The sequence below is a fragment of the Chiloscyllium punctatum genome, chromosome 6 (assembly GCF_047496795.1).
Source record: "Chiloscyllium punctatum isolate Juve2018m chromosome 6, sChiPun1.3, whole genome shotgun sequence".
NCBI classification, from domain to species: domain Eukaryota; kingdom Metazoa; phylum Chordata; class Chondrichthyes; order Orectolobiformes; family Hemiscylliidae; genus Chiloscyllium; species Chiloscyllium punctatum.
The window spans coordinates 26,289,123-26,315,800 of record NC_092744.1 but is presented as its reverse complement, the minus strand read 5'-3'; the positions used below and the strand labels follow the sequence as shown (position 1 = coordinate 26,315,800).

The following is a 26,678-nucleotide window of genomic DNA, read 5'->3' as shown; positions in this document are numbered from 1 at the left end:
TGATGTCCCCATCTTCTGTTGATTAATCGTTGTGTCAATCGCCTTTTCTGGTTCACCTTGCCTTGAAGTTTGCACTTTAACCGTTGAGAGCCTTTCTGACTTCTTCGCATTGTCTTGAAAATCGGTGTCTCCATCATGTTTGTCCCAGTGAGATGCCATGATGATCCAGTGAACTGTGAGGCAGAAGTTGAGGTCCAGTAGCTAATTCCTCACTGAAATGTTCAGATAATTATTATCCAGGCGGCAACTTTCTAGCAAGATGTTGCTTGTGACGTGAGGCGGAAAGCACTCTTCACCTCAGCAGAAGTGGGCAGTTCTAAGAGACATAGAGACTGGGTGTAAATGATATAGAAGTAATTCGAAAAATACATAAAACTTAAAATATTTACGGTAATTGCTATCTAGTTTCTTCAAACGATACAATGTGTCGGAAACAGTTAAGTTTCTAGTGCGACGACCCTCTCGAACCCTCGTTTGGCTCCAACAGACATTGCGGACATGGAGTCTGCTGCTCAAGAAATGGTCTTTCACTTTAACTGTCAACAACTGTTTGACCCTAACTAGGAATGGAAATATATAAAGTCAGTCCTCGCGCTCCAGGTTCATCCAGAATCCCAAACATTGTCCCTTTTTTGAGGTTAACGGGCAGATTTGTTTTGTTGGACTACGTTGCAGTTTTCTCGGTATTAATGATGAGTTGACATTAAGATGAATTCAGCAAATCGGCCATGCCTGGAGCTCGTGCAATGTCATACTTACCACTAAGCTAGTCACCTGAGATACAGTCACCCCTGCCTTTTTAATGGATGCTGAAGGTGCTAATGTCTAACGAGGTGTTGGTTCATTGGTCACACGGCAGCGCAGTTCGTTTTGTGCCCTCTTAATATGTTTACTGCTGACGCCTCGTTTCAGTTCCGATTTAGTCAATTGACAGACTTACTTGCAACATTGTAATACTTAAGGCATATCATGTTTTCGTTCTTGCTAAGCAGGCTGCGTGTTTGTAAAGAAATGTACGATTTGTTTCGATTTCAAGGCTGAATAACATAATGAGGAAGCTCATTCAAGTCCCATTGCGTGATAGCTGAAAATACTTTGTAAATTATTACGTAATACATTCAATACTAGCATTTAGAGATGGGCAACAAGCAGCAATTGAAACAAATCCAATGCTCAGTTATATATTAAGGCAGTTGTAATTAAGTATTGAAGGAGACTGGCTCTGGGAGGTATTTCGTACTTGTCATTCTGATATCTCACACATCGACAGGTAAATGTGTTTGCCACCCTATCACACTTAATTGATACAATTACGTTATTTAACTATATTCGGGGATACTACTTAAATATACAGTCGGAGATTCGTTTTTTTATGACGACTCGTGTCTCTCAACGATGGGTCTTATATATGCCTAATAGCGAAATAACATGTTTTCCTCATAACATTAGCAGAAATCCAAATTTCACACATCTATTTCCTCCCACCTTGCGTTTTTTTTTATTAAAATCGTTTTATGATTCTGTTTCTTCGCATCTGTCTCTTTACTATTATGTTCCTCTTGTGCTCAGTCTTTCTCTGTGCGAATCTACAGCGAGTGTGAATTTTGAGAGAATAGTAACATTCCTTTCACGATGAAGACATTTTAATACATGTGCCAGACTCTGTCACGCTGCTTTCACTATATCCTGGCTCCGATTAGCATATCTCTGCTAATGCCTCTCCTCACCCTTTCATATTCTCTGGTTGTTTCTATTTTATTTTCATTGCAATATAATTCAATTTATTAGCCCTTCTACCTAATTTTCCATGTGCCGCTTTCGAATAACATGCATTAAAAAAAAACGTGGCTAGCATTTTTTACCCAATATCAGACAGATCATGACATTAAAAAAATACTCAGTTCTAAGTGCAATATAATGTACCTCATGATTTGAATAAAGTTAAAAATCACACAACGGCAGGTTATAGTCCAACGGGTTTAATTGGAAGCACTAGCTTCCAAGTTGTGGTTGTCACCTGATAAAGGAGCAGCGCTCCGAAAGCGAGTGCTTCCAATTAAACCTGTTGGACTATAACCTGGTGTTGTGTGATTTTTAACTTTGTATACCCCAGTCCAACACGACATCTCCAGATCATGATTAGAATATTTCGTTATCGCTGTACAATTATGTGTCCATTCACTCTCTTCATAATGTGGCACGGTATTAGTGTGTGAGAGAGACAGATACTACATTAAACTCTCGTCTAACAGGCTAAGATGAATTTAGATACAATGAGAAAAAAAAGTGCGATTAATTTCATTTATTTTACAGTGCATCGATGGTTGAACACTTTTGACGGCATGTCAGTTTTGCCCTCTCTGAGGGCATGAAAATGAGTCTTAATAGAAGTAGAGGATTCTTGACTCCGTGTCCTCAGCTCATGGTCTCCTTGGATATTTTCCTTTATCTTTCCCCCCCTGCTGTCGTCACTAGCTTTATCTGTTCTTGTACATTTTTATTTTTTTTCCCCCCTGTCACGGTATATTATTCCAACAGTTATTCCCGGTTGACCAACTGGCCATATTGAATTTCTTCTGGGTTTGCAGTTGGGTCTCACCCAACCAGCAAGTTCAGTCTCTCCCCGGAATAGGCAAGGACATTGCCCACCTGAAATTTTGCATTTTGATGAATTTAGTTTCCTTTGTTTATTGGTCATTAGGTAAATGCATCTTTTTTTAAAAGAAAACGAAAAGCAAAGCCTTCTGCTCGGGTCAAAAAGGAAGTGTTGCTGGTTACAAAGTACTGCGCATAATTCTGAATGCCACAGTATTTTTTCACGTCAATTCCATTCAATGTATCAGTTCGTGTTTAAACAGCCAAATTGAAAATTCAGCACAAACTAAATAAACACACAAATGAGGAATGGAGAGTGTGCCAACAGATATGAGTTGAGATTGGACGAGGTTGTTGAGGATGATGAACACTGAAATAAACATATTGGGTCAGAGAGCCATAGAGTCGTAGAGATGTACAGCATGGAAACAAACCCTTTGGTCCAACCCGTCCGTGCCGACCAGATATCCCAACCCAATCTAGTCCCACCTGCCAGCACCCGGCCCATATCCCTCCAAACCCTTCCTATTCATATACCCATCCAAATGCTGCAATTGTACCAGCCTCCACTACTTCCTCTGACAGCTCATTCTATCTACACTGTACACTCCTGTAACTCTTAATAGAGTACTTGCACATTGAGGTTAGCCGCTGACTATTATTGTGATTTTTTTGCGATGTTTTCCGTTTCTGCAGATCACGGATACAGTTGGTTCTGCTATAACGCCGTAGTTCAGTTGTGGTGTAATCTTTTTTTAAAGAGAATCGCACAATAGCAGCACCAACTGGTGGCGGAATCGCATTATAAACAACGCACCTGTTAAAAATGTCGCACTTTAGAAACTGTCTCAATTCATCGATCGTGTTATAGCGAATTCACATTAATGAAACTCGCGTTATCGTAGAACGACCTTTGTCTCACAAGAATGGCTTTGGTTTTGCAGTTTTCTCGTGAATACCAAAGCAGCTGTGTCAGTGATCTACTGCAGGCTGCCAAGTTCTACCCGAAATCAAAACAATTCCACTGCATGACGGAGACGAAGATGACAACCCAACTGAAAAACAATAGAACTCACGTTATTCTTGAAGATGAGGATTTTATTTGTCAGCATCCCTACAACGCGTGCGGTTTCGTTTTAAATATCGGCATGTTTTCCTTTAATAAGTTGGGCTTTGGCTCCAGCGTCTGGGATGCAGTAAGCACATCTCTTGCTATATATGGGGACAAACACATGTGGAGTTGGTGCACGAAGTGGTATTATTTTGTTTCTCATACCCGTAAAGCAATTGTTGGATAAGATATGGAAGATATAGATTGTCGGGAAATAGATAGTGACACAATGCAAAATATCCATATTACAGAGGAGGAAGTGCTGGCTGTCTTGAAACGGGTAAAGGTGGATAAATCCCCAGGACGTTATCAGGTGTACCCTAGAACTCTGTGGGAAGCTTGAGAAGTGATTGCTGGGCCTCTTGCTGAGATATTTGTATCATCGATAGTCACAAGTGAGGTGCCGGAAGACTGGAGGTTGACAAACGTGGTGCCACTGTTTAAGAAGGGTGGTAAGGACAAGCCAGGGAACTATAAACCAGTGAGCCTGATGTCGGTGGTGGGCAAGTTATTAGAGGGAATTGTGAGGATGTACATGTAGTTGGAAAGGGAAGGACTGATTAGGGAGTGTCAACATGTCTGCGCGTGGGAAGTCATGTCTCAAAAACTTGATTGGGTTTTTTGAGGAAGTAACAAAGAGGATTGATGAGGGCGGAGTGGCAGATGTAATCTCTATGAACTTCAGTAAGGTGTTTGACAAGGTTCCCCATGGGAGACTGATTAGCAAGGTTAGATCTCACAGAATACAGGGAGAACTAACCATTTGGATACAGAACTGGCTCAAAGGTAGAAAATAGAGGGTGGTGGTGGAGGGTTGTTTTTCAGACTGGAGGCCTGTGACCAGTGGAGTGCCACAAGGATCGGTGCTGGGTCCTCTACTTATTGACATTTACATAAATAATTTGGATGCAAACATAAGAGGTACAGTTAGTAAGTTTGCAGATGACACCAAAATTAGAGTTGTAGTGGACAATGAAGAGGGATACCCCAGATTACAACAGGATCTTGACCAGGTGGGCCAATGGGCTGAGAAGTAGCAGATGGAGTTTAATTCAAATAAATGCGAGGGGCTGCATTTTGGGAAAGCAAATCTTAGCAGGATTTATACACTTAATGGTAAGATCCTATGAAGTGTTGCTGAACAAAGAGACCTTGGAGTGCAAGTTCATAGCTGCTTGAAAGTGGAGTTGCAGATAGATAGGATAGTGAAGAAGGCGTTCGGTGTGCTTTCCTTTATTGATCAGAGTTGGGAGGTCATGTTGCAGCTGTACAGAACATTGGTTAGGCTACTGTTGGAATATTGCTTGCAATTCCGGTCTCCTTCCTATCGGAAAGATGTTGTGAAACCTGAAAGGGTTCAGAAAAGATTTATAATGATGTTGCTACAGGGAAAGGCTGAACAGGCTGGGGCTGTTTTCCCTGGAGCATTGGAGGCTGAGGGGTGGCCTTATAAAGGTTTACAAAATTATGAGGGTAAATGAGGATAAGGCAAATAGACAAAGTCTTTTCCCTGGGGTTGGGGAGTCCAGGACTAGAGGGCATGGGTTTAGGTTGAGAGGGGAAAGATATAAAAGAGACCTACAGGGTAACTTTTTCACACAGAGGGTGGTACGTGTATGGAATGAGCTGCCAGAGGAAGTGGTGGAGGCTGGTACAATTGCAATACTTCAGAGGTATTTGGATGGGTATATGAGTAGGAAGGTTTGGAGGGGCATGGGCTGGGTGCTGGCAGTTGGGACTAGATTGGGTTGAGATATCTGGTTGGCATGGATGGGTTGGACTGAAGGGTCTGTTTCCATGCTGTACATCTCTATGAGTATGACTCTATGACAATAGAATTAACAGAACTCGTTATATATAACAATGCAATTAAAGATTGAATTTCACACTAAAATGTAACCTCTTCATCCCCACTCCGATAGATGATATTCATTTCTGAATTGTACAGACCATTTTACTTAACTGTGGCTAAATTCCTGACTTAGAGAATCCGATCACCTTTCTTGAGCCTTCATAAAACTCAATTTCAATTTTCCCCTCTAGCATTTTCCATCAGGCACTTCAATTTTGGAAATTTAAACATAATGATCGTATGCTGAGCGAATAGATTTCTTAATAGTACTATTGCCATTCTTTTGGAACAATTTTAGTAACAACAACGTAGGAATTTTAGACATGCAGCTTTAGCCACGACTTCTGAAAAATTTCTGCAAAATAAAATCTAATGGCTATTTCTAAGTTGTAAATTTTTCCTCCAATCAAAAGAAATAAATTAGTCTTTGACCATTTAGAATGAACGTTGGAATCACCAACATTGCTTTTTAAGCTGGTAAAACTCTCACAATGAAGGCAAATTTCCATTAGCCTCCAGAAACTTCTCTCTCATATTGTTTGTTTAAAACAAATCACTATGGCTTTAAACATAGTTGCAATTTAATCATTAAACAATTCAACATTCAAATACGTGGACTAAAGTCCATGTACCATTACATCAGATCCAAACTCAAAAGTGCCAAATATTAAAATAAAGATAACTCACACACTTTACATCCCAGATTGAAAAGCAGGCTTGACCAAATTACATTTCTCCAGGCATGATCAATTATATAATTTCATTTTGATTGGCCTATGGCAAGACAAGGCTCAATAGTAATCGGCTTAAAGTGTGAATATTTAATCTCTAAATGTTTCTGAAGAGTGATAGACATTGACTGATGTCACACCTTAGTAAACCTCTGGACTGATTCCTTCAACTATCATTTATCCATGGCCCAATTTGTTCATTCTAGTCTGTTAGTCATACTTTTGTGATATCTTGCTTAAATAAGTTGAGCTTTTCCTTGCGCATTTGTTTTGAAAAAGTGATGTATGCTGTTGTGTCCCAAGATTGACAATGATTTTATTTTCACTACTGCCACTTAATTGGTATGAGTCTCTCATTAAATCCAAAAATTATCAATGAATATTTTTATTTCTTTCTTACAGGCCATTTAACGATTGATGCAAGTTCTTTGTAGATCAGACACTTGGCCACCTATGAAACTTATACAGAGGAACACAATTTAATCACATAACATAAACAAATTATTATACTGAGTGTTTATGAAGGGAGATGTAGTAATATATCCCTATAAATTCAGCCAATATTCAGTTCTGGATAAAAGCATTCAAAAGATGATTTTATTATAATCTTCAATGCATTGCCACAAAGCCAACTCTGATAAATTGATGAAGCTCAGCTAAGTTTAAATACATCTCTTTAGATATCCCAATACAGCAGGGAGTTATTCGACCTTGAAGTATGCACATTTTTACGATCTGACTCTCTGCAAAGGAAATTAGTTTAATATAGGCCTTGAGCATTTGGCCTGTAATTTTGAAACACTGGTCTGCTACCTTCATTCTGTTTTTAAGTCATGATGAAATTCTTTGGAACTAAAATAGGCAGTATCATGAACAGTGTGGAACGTTATCAGATATTGCAGCAGGACCTTGATCAGCTGGACAAGTGGGCTGAGAACTGGCAAATGGAGATTAATATAGATATATTTTGGAAAGTCAAATCAAGGTAGGAGTTTCATGGTGAACGGTAAGACCTGAAAGAGTGTAATGGAACAGGGGAACCTTGGAGTTCAGGTGCATGGATCTCTGAAAGTGGAGTCACAGATAGACAGGGCAGTGAAGAAGGCTTTTGGCACACTGGCCAAAATTAATGCATGATAGGAGTTGCAAAGTTAGGTTGCAGTTGTACAGGACTTTGGTGAGTCTGCACTTGGAATATTGTGTTCAGGTTTCGTCAACTTGCTGTAGGGATTATCTTATTAAACTTGAAAGGGTGCAGAAGAAATTTACAAGTATGTTGTCATGACTCAAAGATCTGAATTATAGGACGAGATTGGACAAGCAAGGACTTTTTTGTTTAGAGCATAGGAGGATGAGGAAGGGTTCATATAGAAGAGTATAAGATCATGAGAGACATGGATACAGTGAATGCACTCACCCTTTTTCCAAAGGTTCGGGAATTAAGAACTGGAGGGCATGAGTTTAAGGGTAGAGGGGAAAGAATAAAAGGGAACTTGAGGGATAACTTTTTTACTCAGAGGATGGTATGCATGTGGAATGAGCTGCCGATGGAAGTGGTTGAGGTGAGTACGTTAACACCATTCAAAAGGCATTTGGAAAAGTACATGGATAGGAAAGGTTTAGAAGGATATGGGCCAAGTGCAGGGAAATAGGGTTAGCATGGATGGACATTTTGATCGACATGCATCAATTTGGGCCAAAGGTTCTGCTTCTATACTGTAGGGACTCTATGACTAAGTCAAACTGAGAAGGGTTATATAATATTAAAGTACTAAAATGTACATTGATTCTAGTGATGTAGAATAATATATGCTTAGCTGTCAGAATCAATATCCCTTGATTGTGTCATAAGGGCCAAACTAAATTGATTATGAAAAGTCAATTTCCTTAATAATCCTATTCTGCTTTGTAGAATATTGAACACTTATTCTTCTTATTCTATTCAGGATTGTTTGCCCCCAGACAGTCAATGTTGACACCTGACAGATGGCACCAGAACTGACAATTAGCAAAATCAACAATATTATTATAGAAATCACATTTTTCTGTTTAATCTACCTTGCATGTTTTTGCTCACATATGGGCTTGGGTTCTCTTTCAAGATCCTCCACTCCATGCTCGCAGCAATGTGCCAGCACCTAACCTCTCTATAGTCAGCCCTGCCTCAGCTGAGGGCCACACTCTCTCAGAATTGCAAAGGTCCCACTCTGTACTACATCCTCAGGAGAATTCATACTCTCAACAAACAGTATTTCAACTCCATCTCAAACATCAAAAACTGTAAGTACAACAAACTTTTATCTACCCACCTCCATAACCAGTGCTCCTCAAACATTCCAGTAGATTCCCCTGGCCACTGGAACTGCTCAGACGCCATTAGCCATGCGGCTCGTGCAGCCACCATCGCCACGCTGAGTGATTATGTCACTTCTGCCCTCATTATGGCCACTTCCACAGCCACTTCTGCCCCTCACAATTCCTCATGCACCACACGTGAGATCACTTCCACTCCTCACAACATCGCTGGTGTCACACACTCAGTGACTTCTGCACCCCCCTACTGCCATGTTTGCCACGACTTCTGCCCCCACCAATGCCACTCACCTGCATTCTGCTGACAAGCCCCCCCCCCACAGATCCCACTGTCACCATCCCCGACCCCCAGAACCCTGAGGGGAACACCACCCCTGCTCATGACTCCACCCACATTCCTCTCACCACCACACCTACTCCAGTTACTGGCTCCACCCCCACTCCCAGCTCTACACCCACACCAGATCCCAGCTCCCAGCCCTGCCGAGTTTTCACCATTCCCCCTTACCATCCCCTCACTGAGGATGAATGATCAGTCCTCAGCAAAGGACTCACCGTCACCCCCCTCCATCCATGCATCAATGAATTTAATACATGCCGTGACGTCGAACACTTCTTCTGCCACCTCCACCTCCGAGCTTACTTTTACAATCAGGACTCTCACCCACCTTCCGAGGACCCCTTCATCCAACACACTGCATTCACCTGGACACCCCGTGCTGGCCTATTACCCACCCTCGAACTCTTCATTTCCAACTGCCACCGGGATATTAACCGCCTCAACCTGTCTACCCACCTCCCCCACTCCAACCTCTCACCTTCACAACGTGCAGCCCTCCAATCCTTCTGCTCCAATCCTGACCTCACCATCAAGCCAGCAGATAAAAGGGTAGCAGTGGTAGTCTGGCGCACTGACCTCTAGACTGCTAAAGCCAAACAACAATTTGAGTACACTTCTTCCTACCACCCCCGACCATGACCCTACCCCCCATCACCAAACCATCATCTTCCAGACCATACAGAACTTCATCACCTCAGGAGATCTCCCACCCACAGCTTCCAACCTCATAGTCCAGGAATCCCGCACTGCCTAGTTCTACCTCCTTCCCAAGATCCACAAGCCTGACTGCCCCGGCCGACCAATGGTCTCAGCATGCTCCTGCCCCACTGAACTCACTTCTATCTACCTCAACACTGTCCTATTCCCCCTAGCCCAGGAACTCCCCACATACGTTCAAGACACCACCCACGCCCTCCATCTCCTCCAAGACTTCCGTTTCCCCGGCCCCCAACGCCACATCTTCACCATGATATCCAATCCCTCTACACCTCCATCCGCCATGACCAGGGCTTCCAAGCCCTCCGTTTCTTCCTCTTTTGACATCTCCAACAGTACCCTTCCACCGACACTCTCATTCGTCTGGCCGAAATGGTCCTCACCCTTAACAATTTCTCCTTCAAATCCTCCCACTTCCTCCAGACCAAAGGGGTAGGCATGGGCACCCGTATAGGCCGCAGCTATGCCCGTCTCTTTGTTGGCTACATAGAACAGTCCATCTTCCATAATTACACCGGCACCATTCACCACCTCTTCCTCTGCTACATTGATGACAGCATTGATGCCACCTCGTGCTCCCGCGAGGAGGTTGAGAAATTCATTAACATTCCACCCTGACGTTAAATTTACCTGGACCATCTCTGACACCTTCCTCCCCTTCCTGGACCTCTCCATCTCTATTAATGATGACTGACTTGACACCGACATTTTTTACAAACACACCGACTCCCACAGCTACCTGGATTACACCTCTTCCCACCCTACCTCCTGTAAAAATGCCATCCCATATTCCCAATTCCATAGCCTCTGCCGTATCTGCTCCCAGGAGGACCAATTCCACCACAGAACACACCAGATGACCTCCTTCTTTAGAGACCGCAATTTCCCTTCCCACATGGTTAAAGATGCCCTCCAACACATCTCATCCACATCCTGCACCTCTGCCCTCAGACCCCACCCCTCCAACCGTAACAAGGACAGAACACCCCTGGTGCTCACCTTTCATCCTACCAACCTCCGCATAAGCCAAATCATCCACTGACATTTCCGCCACCTCCAAACAGACCCCACCACCAGGGATACATTTCCCTCCCCACCCCTTTCCAACTTCTGCAAAGACCATTCCCTCCATGACTACCTGGTCAGGTCCACGCCCCAAACAACCCACCGTCCCATCCTGGCACCTTCCCCTGCCACCGCAGGAATTGCAAAACCTGCGCCCACACCTCCTCCCTCACCTCCATCCAAGGCCCTAAAGGAGCCTTCCACATCCATCAAAGTTTTACCTGCACATCTACCAATATCATTTATTGTATCCATAGCTCTGGATACGGTCTCCTCTACATTGGGGAGACTGGATGCCTCATAGCAGAGCGCTTTAGGGAACATCTCTGGGACACCTGCACCAATCAACCACACTGCCCTGCGGCCCAACATTTCAACTCCCCCTCCCACTCTGCCAAGGACATGGAGGTCCTGGGCCTCCTTCACCACCACTCCCTCACCACCAGACACCTGGAGGAAAACCTCCTCATCTTCCACCTCAGAACACTTCAACCCCAGGGCATCAATGTGGACTTCAACAGTTTCCTCATTTCCCCTTCTCCCACCTCACCCCAGTTCCAAACTTCCAGCTCAGCCCTGTCCCCATGACTTGTCCTACCTTCCTATCTTCTTTTCCACCTATCCACTTCACCCTCCCCCTAACCTATCACCTTCATCTCCTCCCTCACTCACCTATTGTACTCTATGCTACTTTCTCCCACCCCCACCCTCCTCCCACTTACGTCTCCACCCTTCAGGCTCTCTGTCTGTATTCCTGATGAAGGGCTTTTGCCCGAAACGTCGATTTTACTGCTCCTCAGATGCTGCCTGAACTGCTGTGCTTTTCCAGCACCACTCTAATCTCGACTTTGATTTCCAGCATCTGCAGTCATTGTTTTTAACCTATTTCAGGCTAAAACTGACGTTAATCTTAAATGTGTGAAAGCTGGGAAATATGTACTTTTCCACAAGAAAACTGGCCTGCACTTAAATTTTTTTCTGTCTCCAGGAAGTTATCAGTTCTGTGTCTTATCAGTTCTCAGTGGTGTTGCCTGGTGTTATTGCCTTTTATTTAATAGTCAGGTGAACATCTATAGCTCACCAGCCACACTTGTTCATTTTTGCTTTTATAGGCTCTTGTTTTACTTCAGTACTTTGAGGAACAAAAGATGAGTTTTGCAAACAAGAAAGTGATTGAACTGGGTTCAGGCACTGGGATTTTGGGCATTGTGACTGTTCTTCTGGGTGAGTAATATGAATTTTCGACACATAAATATGCAGTGAAGCATCACATAAAATAGGAAAATAAGGAAAAATGTCAGAAGCTCAGATGCATTATTTGGATGAACAGAACTAATATTTCAAACTGATAAACTGTTAGAACTGGAGGGCATTGGATATTCAGCATGATTTCAGCAAATTCTGCATCAGTAAAAAGGCAGTTAGTAATACATCATGGAGGTGAGGCAAAAGTGAACAAAACTAAATGGAGAAAAGAATGATTGCATGAATATCAAAAGATGATTGCACAAGGCAAGAGGAGTTTGTAATGTTTAGATAATATAGTGGGAGATGTGCGCAAGAAGTAGAAATGGCAACATACAAATAGTGTCCTACTTAACTATGTGTTCTTAATGCTGGCATGATATTCAAAAGAGAGTGTTTCCACCCTGTCCCACACTATCACAATACCACAACATAAATAACATAATATCTTGGGTTGGGGGGGATGGTGGGTGGGGGGGGGGGGGGGGGATGGGGAGTGGAAAACAGATAAACATTCAGGCCAGCTTGGGAAACATTATCAAAAAACAAAACACTCCGATCCATGTAGGTGATTTGGAGTACCTCAGGCCTTCAAGAACCTGCTTTCAACAAGCTATATGGAATCTTTTTTTATACAGGATTCCTCAAACCTGAGACAGAGATATTGGTCAGGGAACAGGGTTTTTTTTTAATAGTGGCAGGCAACTGGAAAACTCAGGGTCTTTTTTGCACTTTTTAAAATAGGTGTTCTGCGAATTGGTCACACAATCGACACTTTGTTTCCCCAGTGTAGAGGAGTTTACATAGTGAGCTGTGAATGTTGCACACTAGATTGTGTGAACTGGAGGTGAACTGCTCCCACCTGGTGGGTGTGTTTGGGCCCATTGATCCTGAGGAGGGAAGACGTAAATGGAGAGGAATTGCACTTTCTGCGGTTACAGCAGAAGGTGTCTTGAGGCTGTGGGGAGTGGGGAGGGGCATGTTGGGAGTGAAGGAAGAGTAGACCAAGGTGTCCCCGAGGGAACAGTCACAAAATTCACTGTTGTTCTTTAGCATTTATTTCAAAGTGGTTTGATATTGGAGAAGATACTGAGGGATGAGATATATGCACATTTGGAAGAAAATTGGAACAGTTAGTGACAGGCAGCATGGTTTTGTATGGGGAAGGTCATATCTCTCCAACCAGATTGAATTTCTTTGAAGAGATGATGAGGATTATTGATAAGGGTAAGGCTGTGGATGCAATTTATCTGGACTTTAGTAAGATATTTGATAAAGTTCTTGCGGCAGATTGGTACAAAAACTAAAAACACATGGGATTCAGTGTAAGGTGGCCCAATGGATACAAAACTGGTTTGGTCATAGAAGACAGAGGGTACTGGTAGAAAGGTATTTTTCAGAATGGAGACTGGTAAATAGCGGTGTTCTAAGATACACTGTTGCTTGCAGTATATATAAATGATCTGGAGGAAACATGGGTGATCTGATTAGTAAGTTTGCAGATGACATTAGAATGGGTGGAGTTGCTGATGAGTGTGAAAGGAACAACAGGAAACAGATTGGTGACTTGGAGGATCAAATTTAGGTGTAAGCTACACTGCAAATGGCAGAACCCTTAAGAACATTAGCACACAGATAGGTCTGGATGTGCAGAACTACAGTTCCCTAAATGTGGCAAGTTGATTAAGAAAACAAATGGCATGCTTGTCTTCATTGGCTGGGCCATGGAGTACAAGCATTTGCAAACCATGTTGCAGCTGTATAAAATCTTTGTTAGGCCACGTTTGGAATATTGCGTGCAATTTTGGTCACCACACTACCAGAAGGACATGGAAGCTTTGGTGGGAGTGCAGAGAAAGTTCACCAGGATGTTGCCTAGTCTGAAGGGTATTAGCTATGAGGAAAAGTTAAGCAGCCCAGGATTGTTTTCAATGGAAAGAGGATGGCTGAGAGGAGACCTTATAGAAGTCTACAAAATTATGAGAGGCATAGTTATGGTGAACAATTTTTCCCAGGCTTGAAGGTATGTTTTTTTTAGCTTAGTTAGGACATGATGATTGGCTCAAACTTGGAGTACCGAAGGGGCTGTTCCTGTGTTATACTTCACTTTGTTCTTTGCTCTTAATATAACTCAATAGTTTTCGAGTTGATCTCATAGAGCAAATGAAAGTCATTCACGTGATGGAAGTCATTCACATGACTGTGGAATTAAAGTCTAAGTAAGGAAGGATGACATGTTTACTTCTTAAAGTAACTGAAAAATATTGTTTTTCATTTTTTTTAGGTGGAGATGCCACTATTACAGATAAACCAGAGCTTCTGAAACAAATGGAATGGAACGTTTTGGTTAATATACCTTCTTCCTGCCAATCTCGTATCAAAGTCCGCGCTCTCACTTGGGGATACGACCATATGCTGTTTTCTTCAGACTATGATTACATCCTTTGTGCAGATATAATGTATGCTTATGACAGTGCTCCTTTAATTCTAAAGACACTTCTGCACCTCAGCAACGAAAAAACGATTATTTATTTCGCCTCCACCATGTCATTTGGTCATACTGTGATCAACTCCGGTTACCAAATTCTATTCAAGCATTTTAACTCCCAGCTTGTTTACAGAAGTGAAGTCAATGATGTTCGCGTGTATATAATGACTAAAATTATTCAAAGTGATTCAGTTCAAATCGAGCACTAAACTAAGTGTCTCGTTATTCCTTCAGTGGAAGATTTAACTGGAGAAGGGATTCCACCTCAAGTGTGAGCTTCAAAATGGCTTTTGACCTAACATGGACTTTCCCTTTCCCGCCTTTTACCCAGGAACAAGTTAAGGGATATTTATTAGTTATGAATCAAGTTCTATATCAGTAGCAATCCAAATTAAGTAGAATATTTGACCTGACATTGAAAAATAATATTCAAACCAAACAAAATGATTAATCTGGGACATATGGTGGTGGAGTGGAAAAAAGGCCAAATTGTACATTTGAAAGGCTAGAAATTTTCGTTGCTCTTCAGCTTACCATCTCCTTAATTTGACCTTGCACACACTAGGCAAATTCAGTCCACTATGGCTACAATATTTTACTGTTATTCGGCCTTAGTTTAGTTAACATTTAAGTTGTGGCAATGTTTGACTATATTTAACCAGTACTGACACTTTAATTAGTTGTATTCAATTGCTTTATTGTTTAACTATAATCCATAAAAAAGATTAACGCAAAGTGTAACAGACTCTACAAGATTATTCAGTAGGGATTACAGGCATTTTATTTGTATTAGATACTGGAACATTGAAGTTTTTATTATCGGTTTTTTTTTTCCAACACGAAGGAAAAGTTGAACTGACTGTGTTCTTTTAAAGAACTAGAATTTGATGCTTTGATGCCCATTAGCTTGAGGTATTTTGTGCGGAAAAAATGTAACTGCTCAAAAATAGAGTTTACTTTGTTTTAAAATAGCAGCTTCACACGGAAGAGTGAAGAGACTAAACAGTTCAAATTCAGACATTCGAATCTACTTGCAAGGGAAATCACGGTCTCGCTTTCTCTTTCCCGCTCACGCACGCACATACACCATAAGTGTGAAAGAAATAACTCTTAATAACTTCGCAATCAATGGCCCGTTGTATGTTAACCGCGCTGTTATGTTCTATGTTCAATGTTCTATTTGGAAGTACAATCCTTCGGAGCGCTGCTCCTTCGTCAGGCAACTAGTGGGGCAGGATCATAGGACACAGCATTTATAGCAAAACATCAAAGCATGTGCTGTATTGACCAAACCTAAACTGATGTTGAGGCTTAACCACTTAGAATGGGTTGCAGGTTTCGATTCATTAATATATAAATCCTAGAACTTCTTCCACATCACATTCCCGAGATAATTTCAGGCTTTATACATAAAGTGACATCTCAGTTTAGACAATGCATTGAAGGTGTGAGGTGAGACTCGGTCTGTATTCCAATCTTGAGTCAGACTGGTTCTGTTTCCAAAGTAGGAATTTATAAAATGTCACATGGACTGACTGCCTACAGATTCTGTGCGTTTTGATCAAAATAGAATATATTTGCAAATATAAATCTGTAAATGCAAATTCACCCCATAGTGTGTGTGTACGTGTATGTGTGCGTGCTTGATAGAGTGCGTGCGCGAGTGTGAGGGAGTATATGTCTGTGAGAAAGTGTGCGCGTATGTCTGTGTATGTGTGTGGAATACATACAGATTCTAACCTCACACCTTTAATGCATTGTCTGAACTGAGATGCCACTGTTTTTTTTAAAACTTGAAGTTATCTCGGGAATGTGATTTGAAAGAAGTTCTGGGATTTGCATATTAATAAATCCAAACCAGCAACCCATTCGAAGTGATTAAGACTTAACAGTAACCTAGGTTTGTTCAATACATCGCATACTTTGATCTTTTACAATAAATTCTGTATCCTATGATCCTGATCCATCCGCTACCGGATGAAGGAGCAGCGCTCCGAAAGATTGCACTTCAAAATAAATTTGTTGGACTATAACCTAGCATTGTGTGATTTTCAACTTTACGAAGATTGTTACACCTAGAAAAACTTGGAAACTAAATTCACGCAAATGATATCAAGTTGGACTTGTTTTCATGCATGAGTAAAGGCTAGAGAAACTTTATGCCGCTTCACCGTGCCAGGGACCCGCGTTCGGGTGTGGAGTTTGCACATTCTCCCCGTGTCTGCGTAGGTTTCCTCCGGGTGCTGCGGTTTCCTCCCACAATCTAAAGATGTGCAGGTAAGGTGAATTGGCCATGCTAAATTCCCTACAGTGTTCAGGGACGTGTAGGTTACATGCATTATTCAGATGTACATGTAGAGTAATAGGGGAATGTGTCTGGATGGGACGCTCTTCGGTGGGTCAGTGTGGACTTGCTGGGTCGAAGGGCTGTGTCCGCACTGCAGGGATTCTATGGATTTTATGCAGAATAATTAATTGCAAATGTTCTTGGCGTTGTTTGAAATTATGAAATTTCTTAAACGATTGTTTATTAGATTGTTTCCACTCCCAAGAGAATTGTTCAGTAGACTGAAAAAATCCGTGCTCAAAGAGCCTGTGGTTGAAGCATAGAAATGCTATGGACAGAATCAATTGTTATGAACTCAAACGCTTCGCCCAGGACAGCGCCAAAACCAACTTCAATTGTAACATTAAAAGAGAACAGTGACTTAACTGAAAAATTATGCCGTTCTATGGGGAACGACTACGCCTAACCAGTATCTGTCATCGAACCGGCACAGGCACGAGTAACATCCTCTTTGCTTTATGAACATATCATTCCACAACAATTTGCTAGATTTGGAATGTGGATAATATATGACCTATTGAGCTGAGAAGAAAGAGCAGAGTTTGTTTTTGAATAGCTGCTGGATGCACAGTGTTCTGAATTCAATACAAATATCTCTATCAAGTTACCTGTGGGCTGCCAATCTTTTTGAACTTGCTATGAAGCACCTTGCAACTTTCCATGACATTAAATGTGATGCATAACTGGAAACTTTTCGTGTGAACAGGATTATAATTTGACATAAATCTGAATCATAACTATTTCGTGATTTTAGTTTCAGTCCCTTATTCCTGTAAAGTGAGATTCTTCATAGTTTTGTTGAGGAGGTTTAAAATCGTTCTTGTTTATCGGGGGAGATTAGATTCCCTACAATATGGAAACAGGCCCTTCGGCCCAGCAAGCCCACAGCGACCCTCCGAAGTGTAACCCACCCAGACCCATTCCAACCCCTGACTAATGCAGCAAACACTGTGGGCAATTTAGCATGGCCAATTCATCTGACCTGCACACCTTTGGATTGTGGGAGGAAGCCGGAGGCAATTCACACACACAAAGGGAGAATGTGCAAACGCCGCATATAGTCGACCAAGGTGGGAATCGAAGCCGGGTCCCTGGTACTATGAGGCAGCAGCGCTAACCAGTGTGCCGCCGCACCCACAGGCTATTGAAAACCAAGGGGAAAAGAATAAGTTTGCACTTTGTACATTAAGTCAATCCAATGCTCTGCAGGCTGCTTCATTCGACCTAGTATTACTGCTGCAAACATCACTTCAGAAAGATTTTAGCGCTTGATTATGCAAAGGTAGATAAGCAATTGCTAGTGGCAACAGTTATTCAAGCAGTTCAGATCATTTGGGGAAAGCTCGGTAGCATAAACCAATGGCAATTTCCCAACTCACAGTCGTGTTGGAATCACACGTGCTGAAAAACCAAAACACTAAACCACAAACTCTAAATATAAGAGCAACCAGTGCAACAAGTTCGAACTAAAGATTTGTTTTTAAAAGTCATTATACAGCCAAGTTCTATGTCGGCAATTCTTGTATGATGCTAAAACTCTCGGATACACTGGTGATCTGGACAAATAATTCCAAAATTGTCTACGCTTCCTCGGTGATTGATTTAATTCTTCGCCATTTTTTACGTAACTTTGTATGAATCCTAGAACATTGAAGAGACCGTTAATGAACATAATTATATCTAATCCTTCGATGGTTTTTAAATTTGAATCATGGTCCGAAAACTGTCGGATTATTTCGAGTTCACCTATACACCTCCTCCCCTCCCCCACCCCCAACCCCAATCCACGCCCATTGCTATCGTTTTGCCTAATTTGGTTAAAGACATAGACAATTCGTGCATCAATTCCAGTACCCTTTGAGGCAGTCCACGAGAAACAGAAATATAAATCAGGCGCCTCCCGAGACCCTGCTCACAAATCGGCTTTTCGTTTTTGAAGCTGATGAGGGCGCTAGTTGCTCAATAGCGTGCGGTCAGAGCCACGCCATTGTACAGGGTGGGAGGAACAGGAATGGCAGGGTAGTAATTAGTGAGAATTGGTTAGACAGAGGAATATACAGGCATTTCTATGCCAATAGAGGTGACTCCATTACACGTTGTCTTCCTGCTGCCAGGGTCAACAATATCCTAGATCAGATTGCAGGAAAGTTTTTTTTCGGAGAAGGTGAAAATATCGGGTGTTGTGTTTCGCAAAACGTGAGCAGCAAGGTGGAAGTGGACCTTTCATGAGAACTTTGGAAGAAGTTAGAAAATTTGCAAGCAGGACTTCAAATTTAGTAATGTCTGACTTATTCCGTGTCACATTCAAATGAGAATAGAAAAAAAGGTGACAAGGCATATCAATGCATGACTTGAAAGATGGAGAAGGGAGGATGCAGGAGGGAGGCGTTACAGTTTCCGACAGAACTGTGACTGACTCTGCGGAAGGTGGCATCTGTAGAAACCAGAAACATTGCACCCATCTATTGTTAGGTCGAGTTCCTTAGAGAATGGTTTGGTAATGCTTTTGGCAGGATCTCAAAATAACTTGGAATGATGGCTGATGTCAAGAAAGAATAATAGAGAAGAGTACTAATGTTCACAAACCATTTAGAATGACAGATAACGCTTCTATCGAGAAGTATAAGTTAATGGGTGATGTTGGAATAAGGCAGAGATAAATAAGATTTCATTAGGGTTACTTTGCATGTATCTGAACACATGCAGCACAGTAAGTATCTCTGGGAGACACAGAGGAAATATGATACTGTTGCAATAAGAGAAATGTGGCTCAAGGAAGGACATGACTGTGTGTCTTAAGTACAAAGTATTCAGAAGTGATGGAAAAGAAAGCAAAGGATGGCATTATTCAACAGGAGAGAATTGCAGTGCAAGTGGGAGAGGATATATTAAAGTTTACAATAAATGTGGCTACAGTTAGGGAATAAAAACAGTGCAATTAAATAGTTTTGGATAGTTAGTGTACAGACCAACAATCAATGCGTGTAGTGGCACAAATCTGCTGGATAAATATAGAGAGGTGGCAACATCATCTTGTAGTTAGTGCGGAAGTTTATTTTAAAAGATAGACAGGGAAATTGGTAGTGCAGAGGACAACAAAGTGTCCCAAGATTATGAGTAAGTGATTTTTCTGTAGATGTATGCCTCAAGTTTGATGACAAAGGATGCACTATTGGCTTGCATTTGGCAATGAGTTGGCCAAGTGAATCAAGTTTCAATGGGGCTGCATTTACGTCACAGTGATCATTGCTTTGTAAAATTAAAGATAATGTTAGAGCATGACAAGAAAAATTAGTTGACTGGCAGGTTATTTCAATGGTGCAAGAACTGTGTTAGTTCAGACATAGTTGCTGGTAAGATGAGGGTAATACTGTTGATGTGGTGTAAACAGACTTCCAGAAGACATGGATGTAGGTTTGCTTGCTGAACTGGAAGGTTCATTTCCAGATGTTTCATCACCCTACAGGATAACATCTTCAGTGGGCTTCCGGGCGAAGCATTGTTGATAATTTCTGCTTTCTATTTATATGTTTGGGTTTCTTTGGGTTAGTGATATCATTTCATGTTCTTTTTCTCAGGGGGTAGTTGATGAGGTCTAACTCGATGTGCTTGTTGATAGAGTTCCAGTTGGAATTCCATGCTTCTTGGAATTCTCGTGTGTGTCTCTGTTTGGCTTGTCCCAGGATGGATGTGTTGTCCTAATCGAAGTTGTGTCCTTCCTCACCTGTATATAAGGATACTGGTGAAAGAGGGTCATTTTGTTTTGTGGCTAGTTGATGTTCATGTATTCTGGTGGCTAGTTTTCTGCCTATTTGTCCAATGTAGTGTTTGTTACTGTCCTTGCACAGTATTTTGTAAATAACATTAGTCACCACAGGAAATGATGTCACCAACCGAAAGAAACCCAAACATATAAATAGAAAGCAGAAATTATCAATAGTACTTTGCCCAGAGTCCCACTGAAGATGTTACCTAGTAGGGTGACAAAACATCTGGAAATGAACCCTCCAGCTGTGCGAGCAAACCTACATCCAGAATCTCAATCTGAGCTACAAATCTTCTCAAAACACATTTCCAGAAGCCATCCTATAAATTCTGCACACCAGATATGTGACAAAAATAAGAACTTGTGGAATAAAAGAGACAGTAACAAAATAAATGTTATATTAGCTAAATGATAGGAAATAGAGGTCATGGTCAATTTTGTTTTTGTCTGGAAGCACATTTGTAGCAGAGTTACCCAGAGCTTGTTATTGGAACTCTTGTTTTTTTAATTATATTTATTAATAATCTCGATATTGCTGTGTAGAAGACAATTTCAAAGTTTGCAGATGACACAAAAGTTTTCTAACCTGTGCAGAGAACAACATAGAACTTCAAAAATTCATATGTACTTTGGTGGTGAATAGACAGTGGTCAATGAAATTCAATGCAAAGTAATGGCAGATGATGTATTTTGGTTAGAAGAATATGGACACATGTTAGAAACGATGTGATAGAATTCTAAAGGGAGTGAAATACCAGAGGGACCTTAATGTGTATGTGCACAGATTGTTGAAAGGGGCTTTACAGATAGATAGAGCTGTTTATGAAACAAACAGTATCCTAGGCACAGAGTACAAGAACAAAGAGGTGATTCTAAACATATATAAGACACTTGGTTACCTCAATTGGAATTTTGCATCTAGTTCTGGGTGCCAAACTATAGAAAGAATATGAACGTATTGGAGCGAGTGCAGAAACAATTCACAGCAATGGTTCCAGGAATCAGAAACATCCGTGGTGATGAGAGATTGGAGACATTTGTACTTGTGTTGGGGTGTGAAAGACTCACAGGAGATTTGAAAAATGTTTCAGAATCATGAGACAGGTTAGATAACAAGAAACACTTCCTCAACATAAAAGGATCAAGAATGTTCTAATCAAGAATAAAGCAAGTGTGATGAGAGAAAAATCGTTTTCACATGCATACTTTGGATCTGGAAATGCAATGGACACATGTTCAATTGATGAATTCAAATGAACTATTGATGATTATTTAAATAGAAACAATTTATGAAGTTATGTGAAACAGGCAACAGAATTCCACTCAGATATGATGTTCACTTGGAGATCTTATGAAGAGGCAACAGGATGAATGGACTCCTTCTACACCACAGCACTTGTGTTATTCTGTGTATTCAAATAGTAGGGAACTAATAATCACTGGAAGGACCAGCTCACGAGTTTTTGAGTACTCCTTCACATCAAATTTCTTACCACATTCATAAATGGAAAAGCAAATCTCATCTAACTGCTTCATTCTCATTTAGCTTGGTTCTGTGCCATTAAGCTTGCTTCAGGTTTGTCATACTCTAGTTGGTCATGTCATCTCTTCACTTGCTTAATTTCATTTTTATTTTACTGTTATGAATCAGGCCTGACACTCTCAATGCATTTCAAGGAAGTGGCCCAGACCCAAACTTGGATAGTTGTTTTAAGCAAGCGTAACATGGATATTCCAGTAGTGATGCCACTGGTCAACCCACTTAGGTTTCAGTAAAACAGAGTTTATTTACAAGATTACCAAATTAAATACAAACAAAAGCAAACAGAATACTGAACAATTTAACCTATCTGAAAACTCAGTAGATTATCCCAACGTAATGATGCTGTTCCAAATACTTTCAACAAACCCCATAAACACCCTTTGGCACAAAAGATAAAATTAAACAGAGGATTGATTGTTCCTACAGTATAGAAGTCAGAGAGAGAGTATCAGCCTGGACCTGCTTCATTGGGTCCAGCAGCTTTTTTCACACTACTGCCAAAAACCAAAAGAAACCAGAGAACAGCTGAGCTGGGTGAACTGGCCACTCCCCTTTCATTGTACAAGTGCTTTTCTTTAATGTGAAAGCTGTCTGCCTGAGGCAGTATCTGTTAGCTATCATCAAATTGGCCCAAAAACCCTTCAGCCCCAGACCTTCCAGAGTTTACGTCATTTATGACCTCTCTGAAAAGAGCCAAGGACAATATAACCTTGTTAAAGCAGCAGCTTCGTCACACTGCCTTTCTACCTTTCTGCTTTCTATCTATGTTGAGGTTTTCTGATGTTCTGGGCCCTCAACAGCTGGTGTAAGATTCCATTTTCTCTTTATCCATTCCTGTGCATTCTTCAATATCTAAGGTTCTTTGTGAAGACATATTACAATGACAACTCATTATAATTGACCTAGGAAAAGATCAAGTGGTATTATCACTAGACTATTAAACCAGAGACCAGGCTAATATTCTGGGGACCTGGATTCTAATCCTGCCAAGGCAGATGGTGGAATTTGAATTCAATAACAATAAATCTGGAATAAGAAACTGTTGATTGTCATGAAATTACTATCGATTGCCAAGGTAAAACCATCTGGTCTACATGTGGCTCTAGACCCACATCAATATGGTTAATTCTTAACTTCCCTCTGCAAAATTAGGATGGGAAATGAATGGTGGCCAAGCCAGTGATGTGAATAAATAAAAAGGAAAAGCTGCCCACTCCACCAACTTGTCAATGCTCATTTGGAGCTCCAAACAATTGTTTACAAATGTTCACTGTTTACAATTCTTCTAAACATAGTGACATATGCAAATTTGAAATTGTCTGTTGCACACTAACATCCACACTAACTCTGCAAATTCTAACCATCACTTGCTTCAAATTTCATGGATGCATCTTCTCCAGTTCTGCTGTCGTGTCAAATTTAAGTGCTAACAATGTATCTAAGACTTTGCCCATTTCTTCACATTGGACTTCACATTGCAGGGACAACAATGACATATATCCTGAAAATTAAAGATCATGATATTGGCTGCTTTGGAACTCCAGCACAAATGTTCCTCTAGCTCAGTAAATATTAATTGTCTGTTACCTTATGTTTCCTATCACTCAGCCATTCTTAATTCATGTTGCCACTGCCCCTTTTATGCCATTACCTATAAATTTCTTCACAAGTCTGGTGTATGACATTGAATCAAATGCCTCTAGAAATCCATATATACCACATCAATTATGTTATCTTCATCAACTTATTCTGTAATCTCTTCAAATACCTCCAATAGGTTTGTTAAACATAATTTCACCTTTATAATTCTATGCTTTCTTAATCAACCCACCGTTTTCCAAGTAATTAGTAATTCTATCCAGAATAATTGTTTCTGGAATTTTGTCCACCACCAAAATTAGACTAAGAGGTCTGTAATTGATGTGACTATTGTTACAACCTATGTAGAACAAGGTCTTCAGCCTTTTGGAACCTCCCCCATTCCAGGAAAGACTGAAATATTAAGACCACTGCCTCTGCAAATTCTAACCATCACTTGCTTCAAATTTCATGGATGCATCTTCTCCAGTTCTGCTGTCGTGTCAAATTTAAGTGCTAACAATGTATCTAAGACTTTGCCCATTTCTTCACATTGGACTTCGCATTGCAGGGACAACATTTAAATAAAGGATTATATATTTTCAGCCTTGTGGAAAGGACTGAGCTCCCTAATATACCTTTATATAAAAATAACCTAACCTTTAATTTAGGCCAAGAAGAAGGCTAATTCAGTTTTGAATTAAACAGAAGAAGCAAGAACTTCAACTTTCTTACATGCAGCTTGAAAGTTGACATAAGCAAAGTATCCACAGCTAGCAATCAGTTCACTGTTTTGCACTGATAACACTTTTGTCAGTTTTATTGAATTCTGGCAGGATTCTAGTTGGGATATAGCTGTTAGTCCAACCGCGCTTGGTCTGAGCCTCCACCTTCAGGCATTTATCAGGGAAATATGCTGCTGCTGTTCATCCTCAGGTTCACTCTGTTGCCACACTGACTTAATTCTCCATGAATCCGTATCCTTATTTATGTTCTCAGTCTGTGTCTTCCATTCTGCTTTACTATGACACTATCTTACTGCACACTTCTTTCAGTCTGTTTCACATTAATATTGCCTTGTTGCACACTCTTCACAGTCTGCTTCACAGCAATGCTGACTTCCTGCATACTTTGCACTTTGCACTCTGCACTTTGAAACAAATCACATTAATATATAAAGGAGTGTTAATATTCTGATTTTAATAAATGCAACAGTAATGTCATGTTTAATTTTTAAAATTGATTTTAAAATGATTTTTTCTGATCATGTTTTAATGTTTATAGAATTTTTTTCCTCACTTTAAATGCTTAACAGATTTCAGAGACCTGAGGTTGGTGGGGCAGTATGCACCGTGCATTGGAAAATTGGAAATTTATTACCGAGGTCAGTGGAATTCGGTTTGTAGTAGTCTGTTGGATTCAGCTGCTGGGAAAGTCATCTGCAAACAGATTTTCTGCAGTTCATTTCACGCATTATCAACTCGTCCCAACTCACAAGAAACAGGTCCTGTTTTACTGGATAGAATTCAGTGCAATGGAACAGAATCTTCATTGTCGGATTGTTCATTCACAACATCCAGCCAGCAGACTTGCGAAATTGGGACAAGTGCAGTCATCTTCTGTAAAGGTATTTAATAATTGTTAATTCATGTTAAATATTTTTGTTCATGTATTTTACTAGCTCACAAGGAATCTTACAGGACGAAGAGAAGAATTCACTAACTTTGGGCAAAATCTTGTTGAGGCACTAGATTTTTTTTGGCAGCCAGCATTGTCTGTTGCAGACAATGCCTAGCACATCTTACACCTATCTGAAGGTGTCAAGATCACAGGCCTTCCGCTAGAATCAAAGTCCGAATAAAGGATGTTGCATCCAGTAAGAGCTATCAGCTAATTAGTGACCAACATCTTTTGCAAAACATCACAGAGAAGCTGTTGCATTTTTCTTTATTAATTCAGCCATGGCAATGTATGTTGCTGGCTAGGCCACTATAATTTCCACATTATTAATTGCACTTGAGAAGTGGCAGTGTTCCTATACATCTGTGGTCCTTGTCCTTCATCTGGCAATGGCTGCAATCAGAGTTGTGCATTGGAGGTTAGATGATAACAGTGCACATTAGATATGCACTGTCCAATGGACAGAGGGCAAGAGATGCATTGAAATATCATGACCCTAAAGTTTCCTGCCAAGCCACACACTATCCTGAATTGGAATCAAATCGCAGTTCCTTTGTTGATGTTGCACCAAAATCTTGGAATACCTTTTCCTCTTGTATAGGTATGCCTACACCCCAAGAACTGAAGCATTTCAGGAGGCCAACTCACCCATCACATTCTCCAAGGTAAATAGGAATTGATAATGAATGTGACAATAACAGTGACACCTACAGCACATGTACTAATAAAAAAAGTCCCACTTTACAGCCTGGAGGTCTTAATATTGAATTCAATAACTTTTTGGTTTGAATAAAAGTGGATTGTCACTAAAATGTAAGCATATAATACTGCAGATTTGGGTACAAAACGTATGACTTTACATTGATAAGGCAATTCATTTGGCATTCGAAAAGCTGAAATTTCTTTGGCTCTGTCAGACAACAAAATTCCCAATTTCATTTTAGCAAGTCAACTTTGTCACAGTGGAGGACCTTCAAAGAAATTTTTTTGAAATGCTCAGCAAAAATATATTCTGGTGAGAAGGAAGGACTGTAAGAGGAGGGGTAATCTGCCATGAATGTCTGAGGAAATAAGGCAGACTATCAAAGTGAAAGAGAAGGCATACAAAGTGGCTAAAAGCAGCAGAAATCTAGAAGATTGAGAAAACCTTAAAGGTCAATAGAACGCCACAAAAAAAATCTATAAAGAAAGGCAAGACAGAGTGTGAGCAAAAAACTAGCACAGAATATAAAGGAAGATAGCAAAAGTTTATATAAATATATAAAATGAATAAGAGTGGCTAAAGTAAATGTTGGCCCTTTAGAGGA

At 40.8% G+C, this 26,678-nt stretch overlaps 1 protein-coding gene across 1 annotated transcript; it reads left to right on the top strand.

The window, feature by feature from the left end:
- Positions 1 to 3,521: 3,521 nt before the first annotated feature.
- LOC140478636 (EEF1A lysine methyltransferase 3-like) lies at positions 3,522 to 14,666 on the top strand. Its single transcript, XM_072571853.1, has 3 exons — positions 3,522 to 3,791; positions 11,837 to 11,948; positions 14,254 to 14,666. Exons 1-3 carry the CDS (start codon positions 3,522 to 3,524, stop codon positions 14,664 to 14,666), a joined length of 795 nt encoding a protein of 264 aa, XP_072427954.1.
- The last annotated feature ends 12,012 nt before the right edge of the window (positions 14,667 to 26,678 follow it).

Excerpts from the sequence above, each read along its gene's own strand:
- LOC140478636 (XM_072571853.1), top strand. The coding sequence starts at position 3,522 with ATGGCTTTGGTTTTGCAGTTTTCTCGTGAATACCAAAGCAGCTGTGTC. Across the intron at positions 3,792-11,836 it reads GCTCCAGCGTCTGGGATGCA|GCTCTTGTTTTACTTCAGTA; the intron begins GTAAGCACATCT and ends TTGCTTTTATAG. Across the intron at positions 11,949-14,253 it reads CATTGTGACTGTTCTTCTGG|GTGGAGATGCCACTATTACA; the intron begins GTGAGTAATATG and ends CATTTTTTTTAG.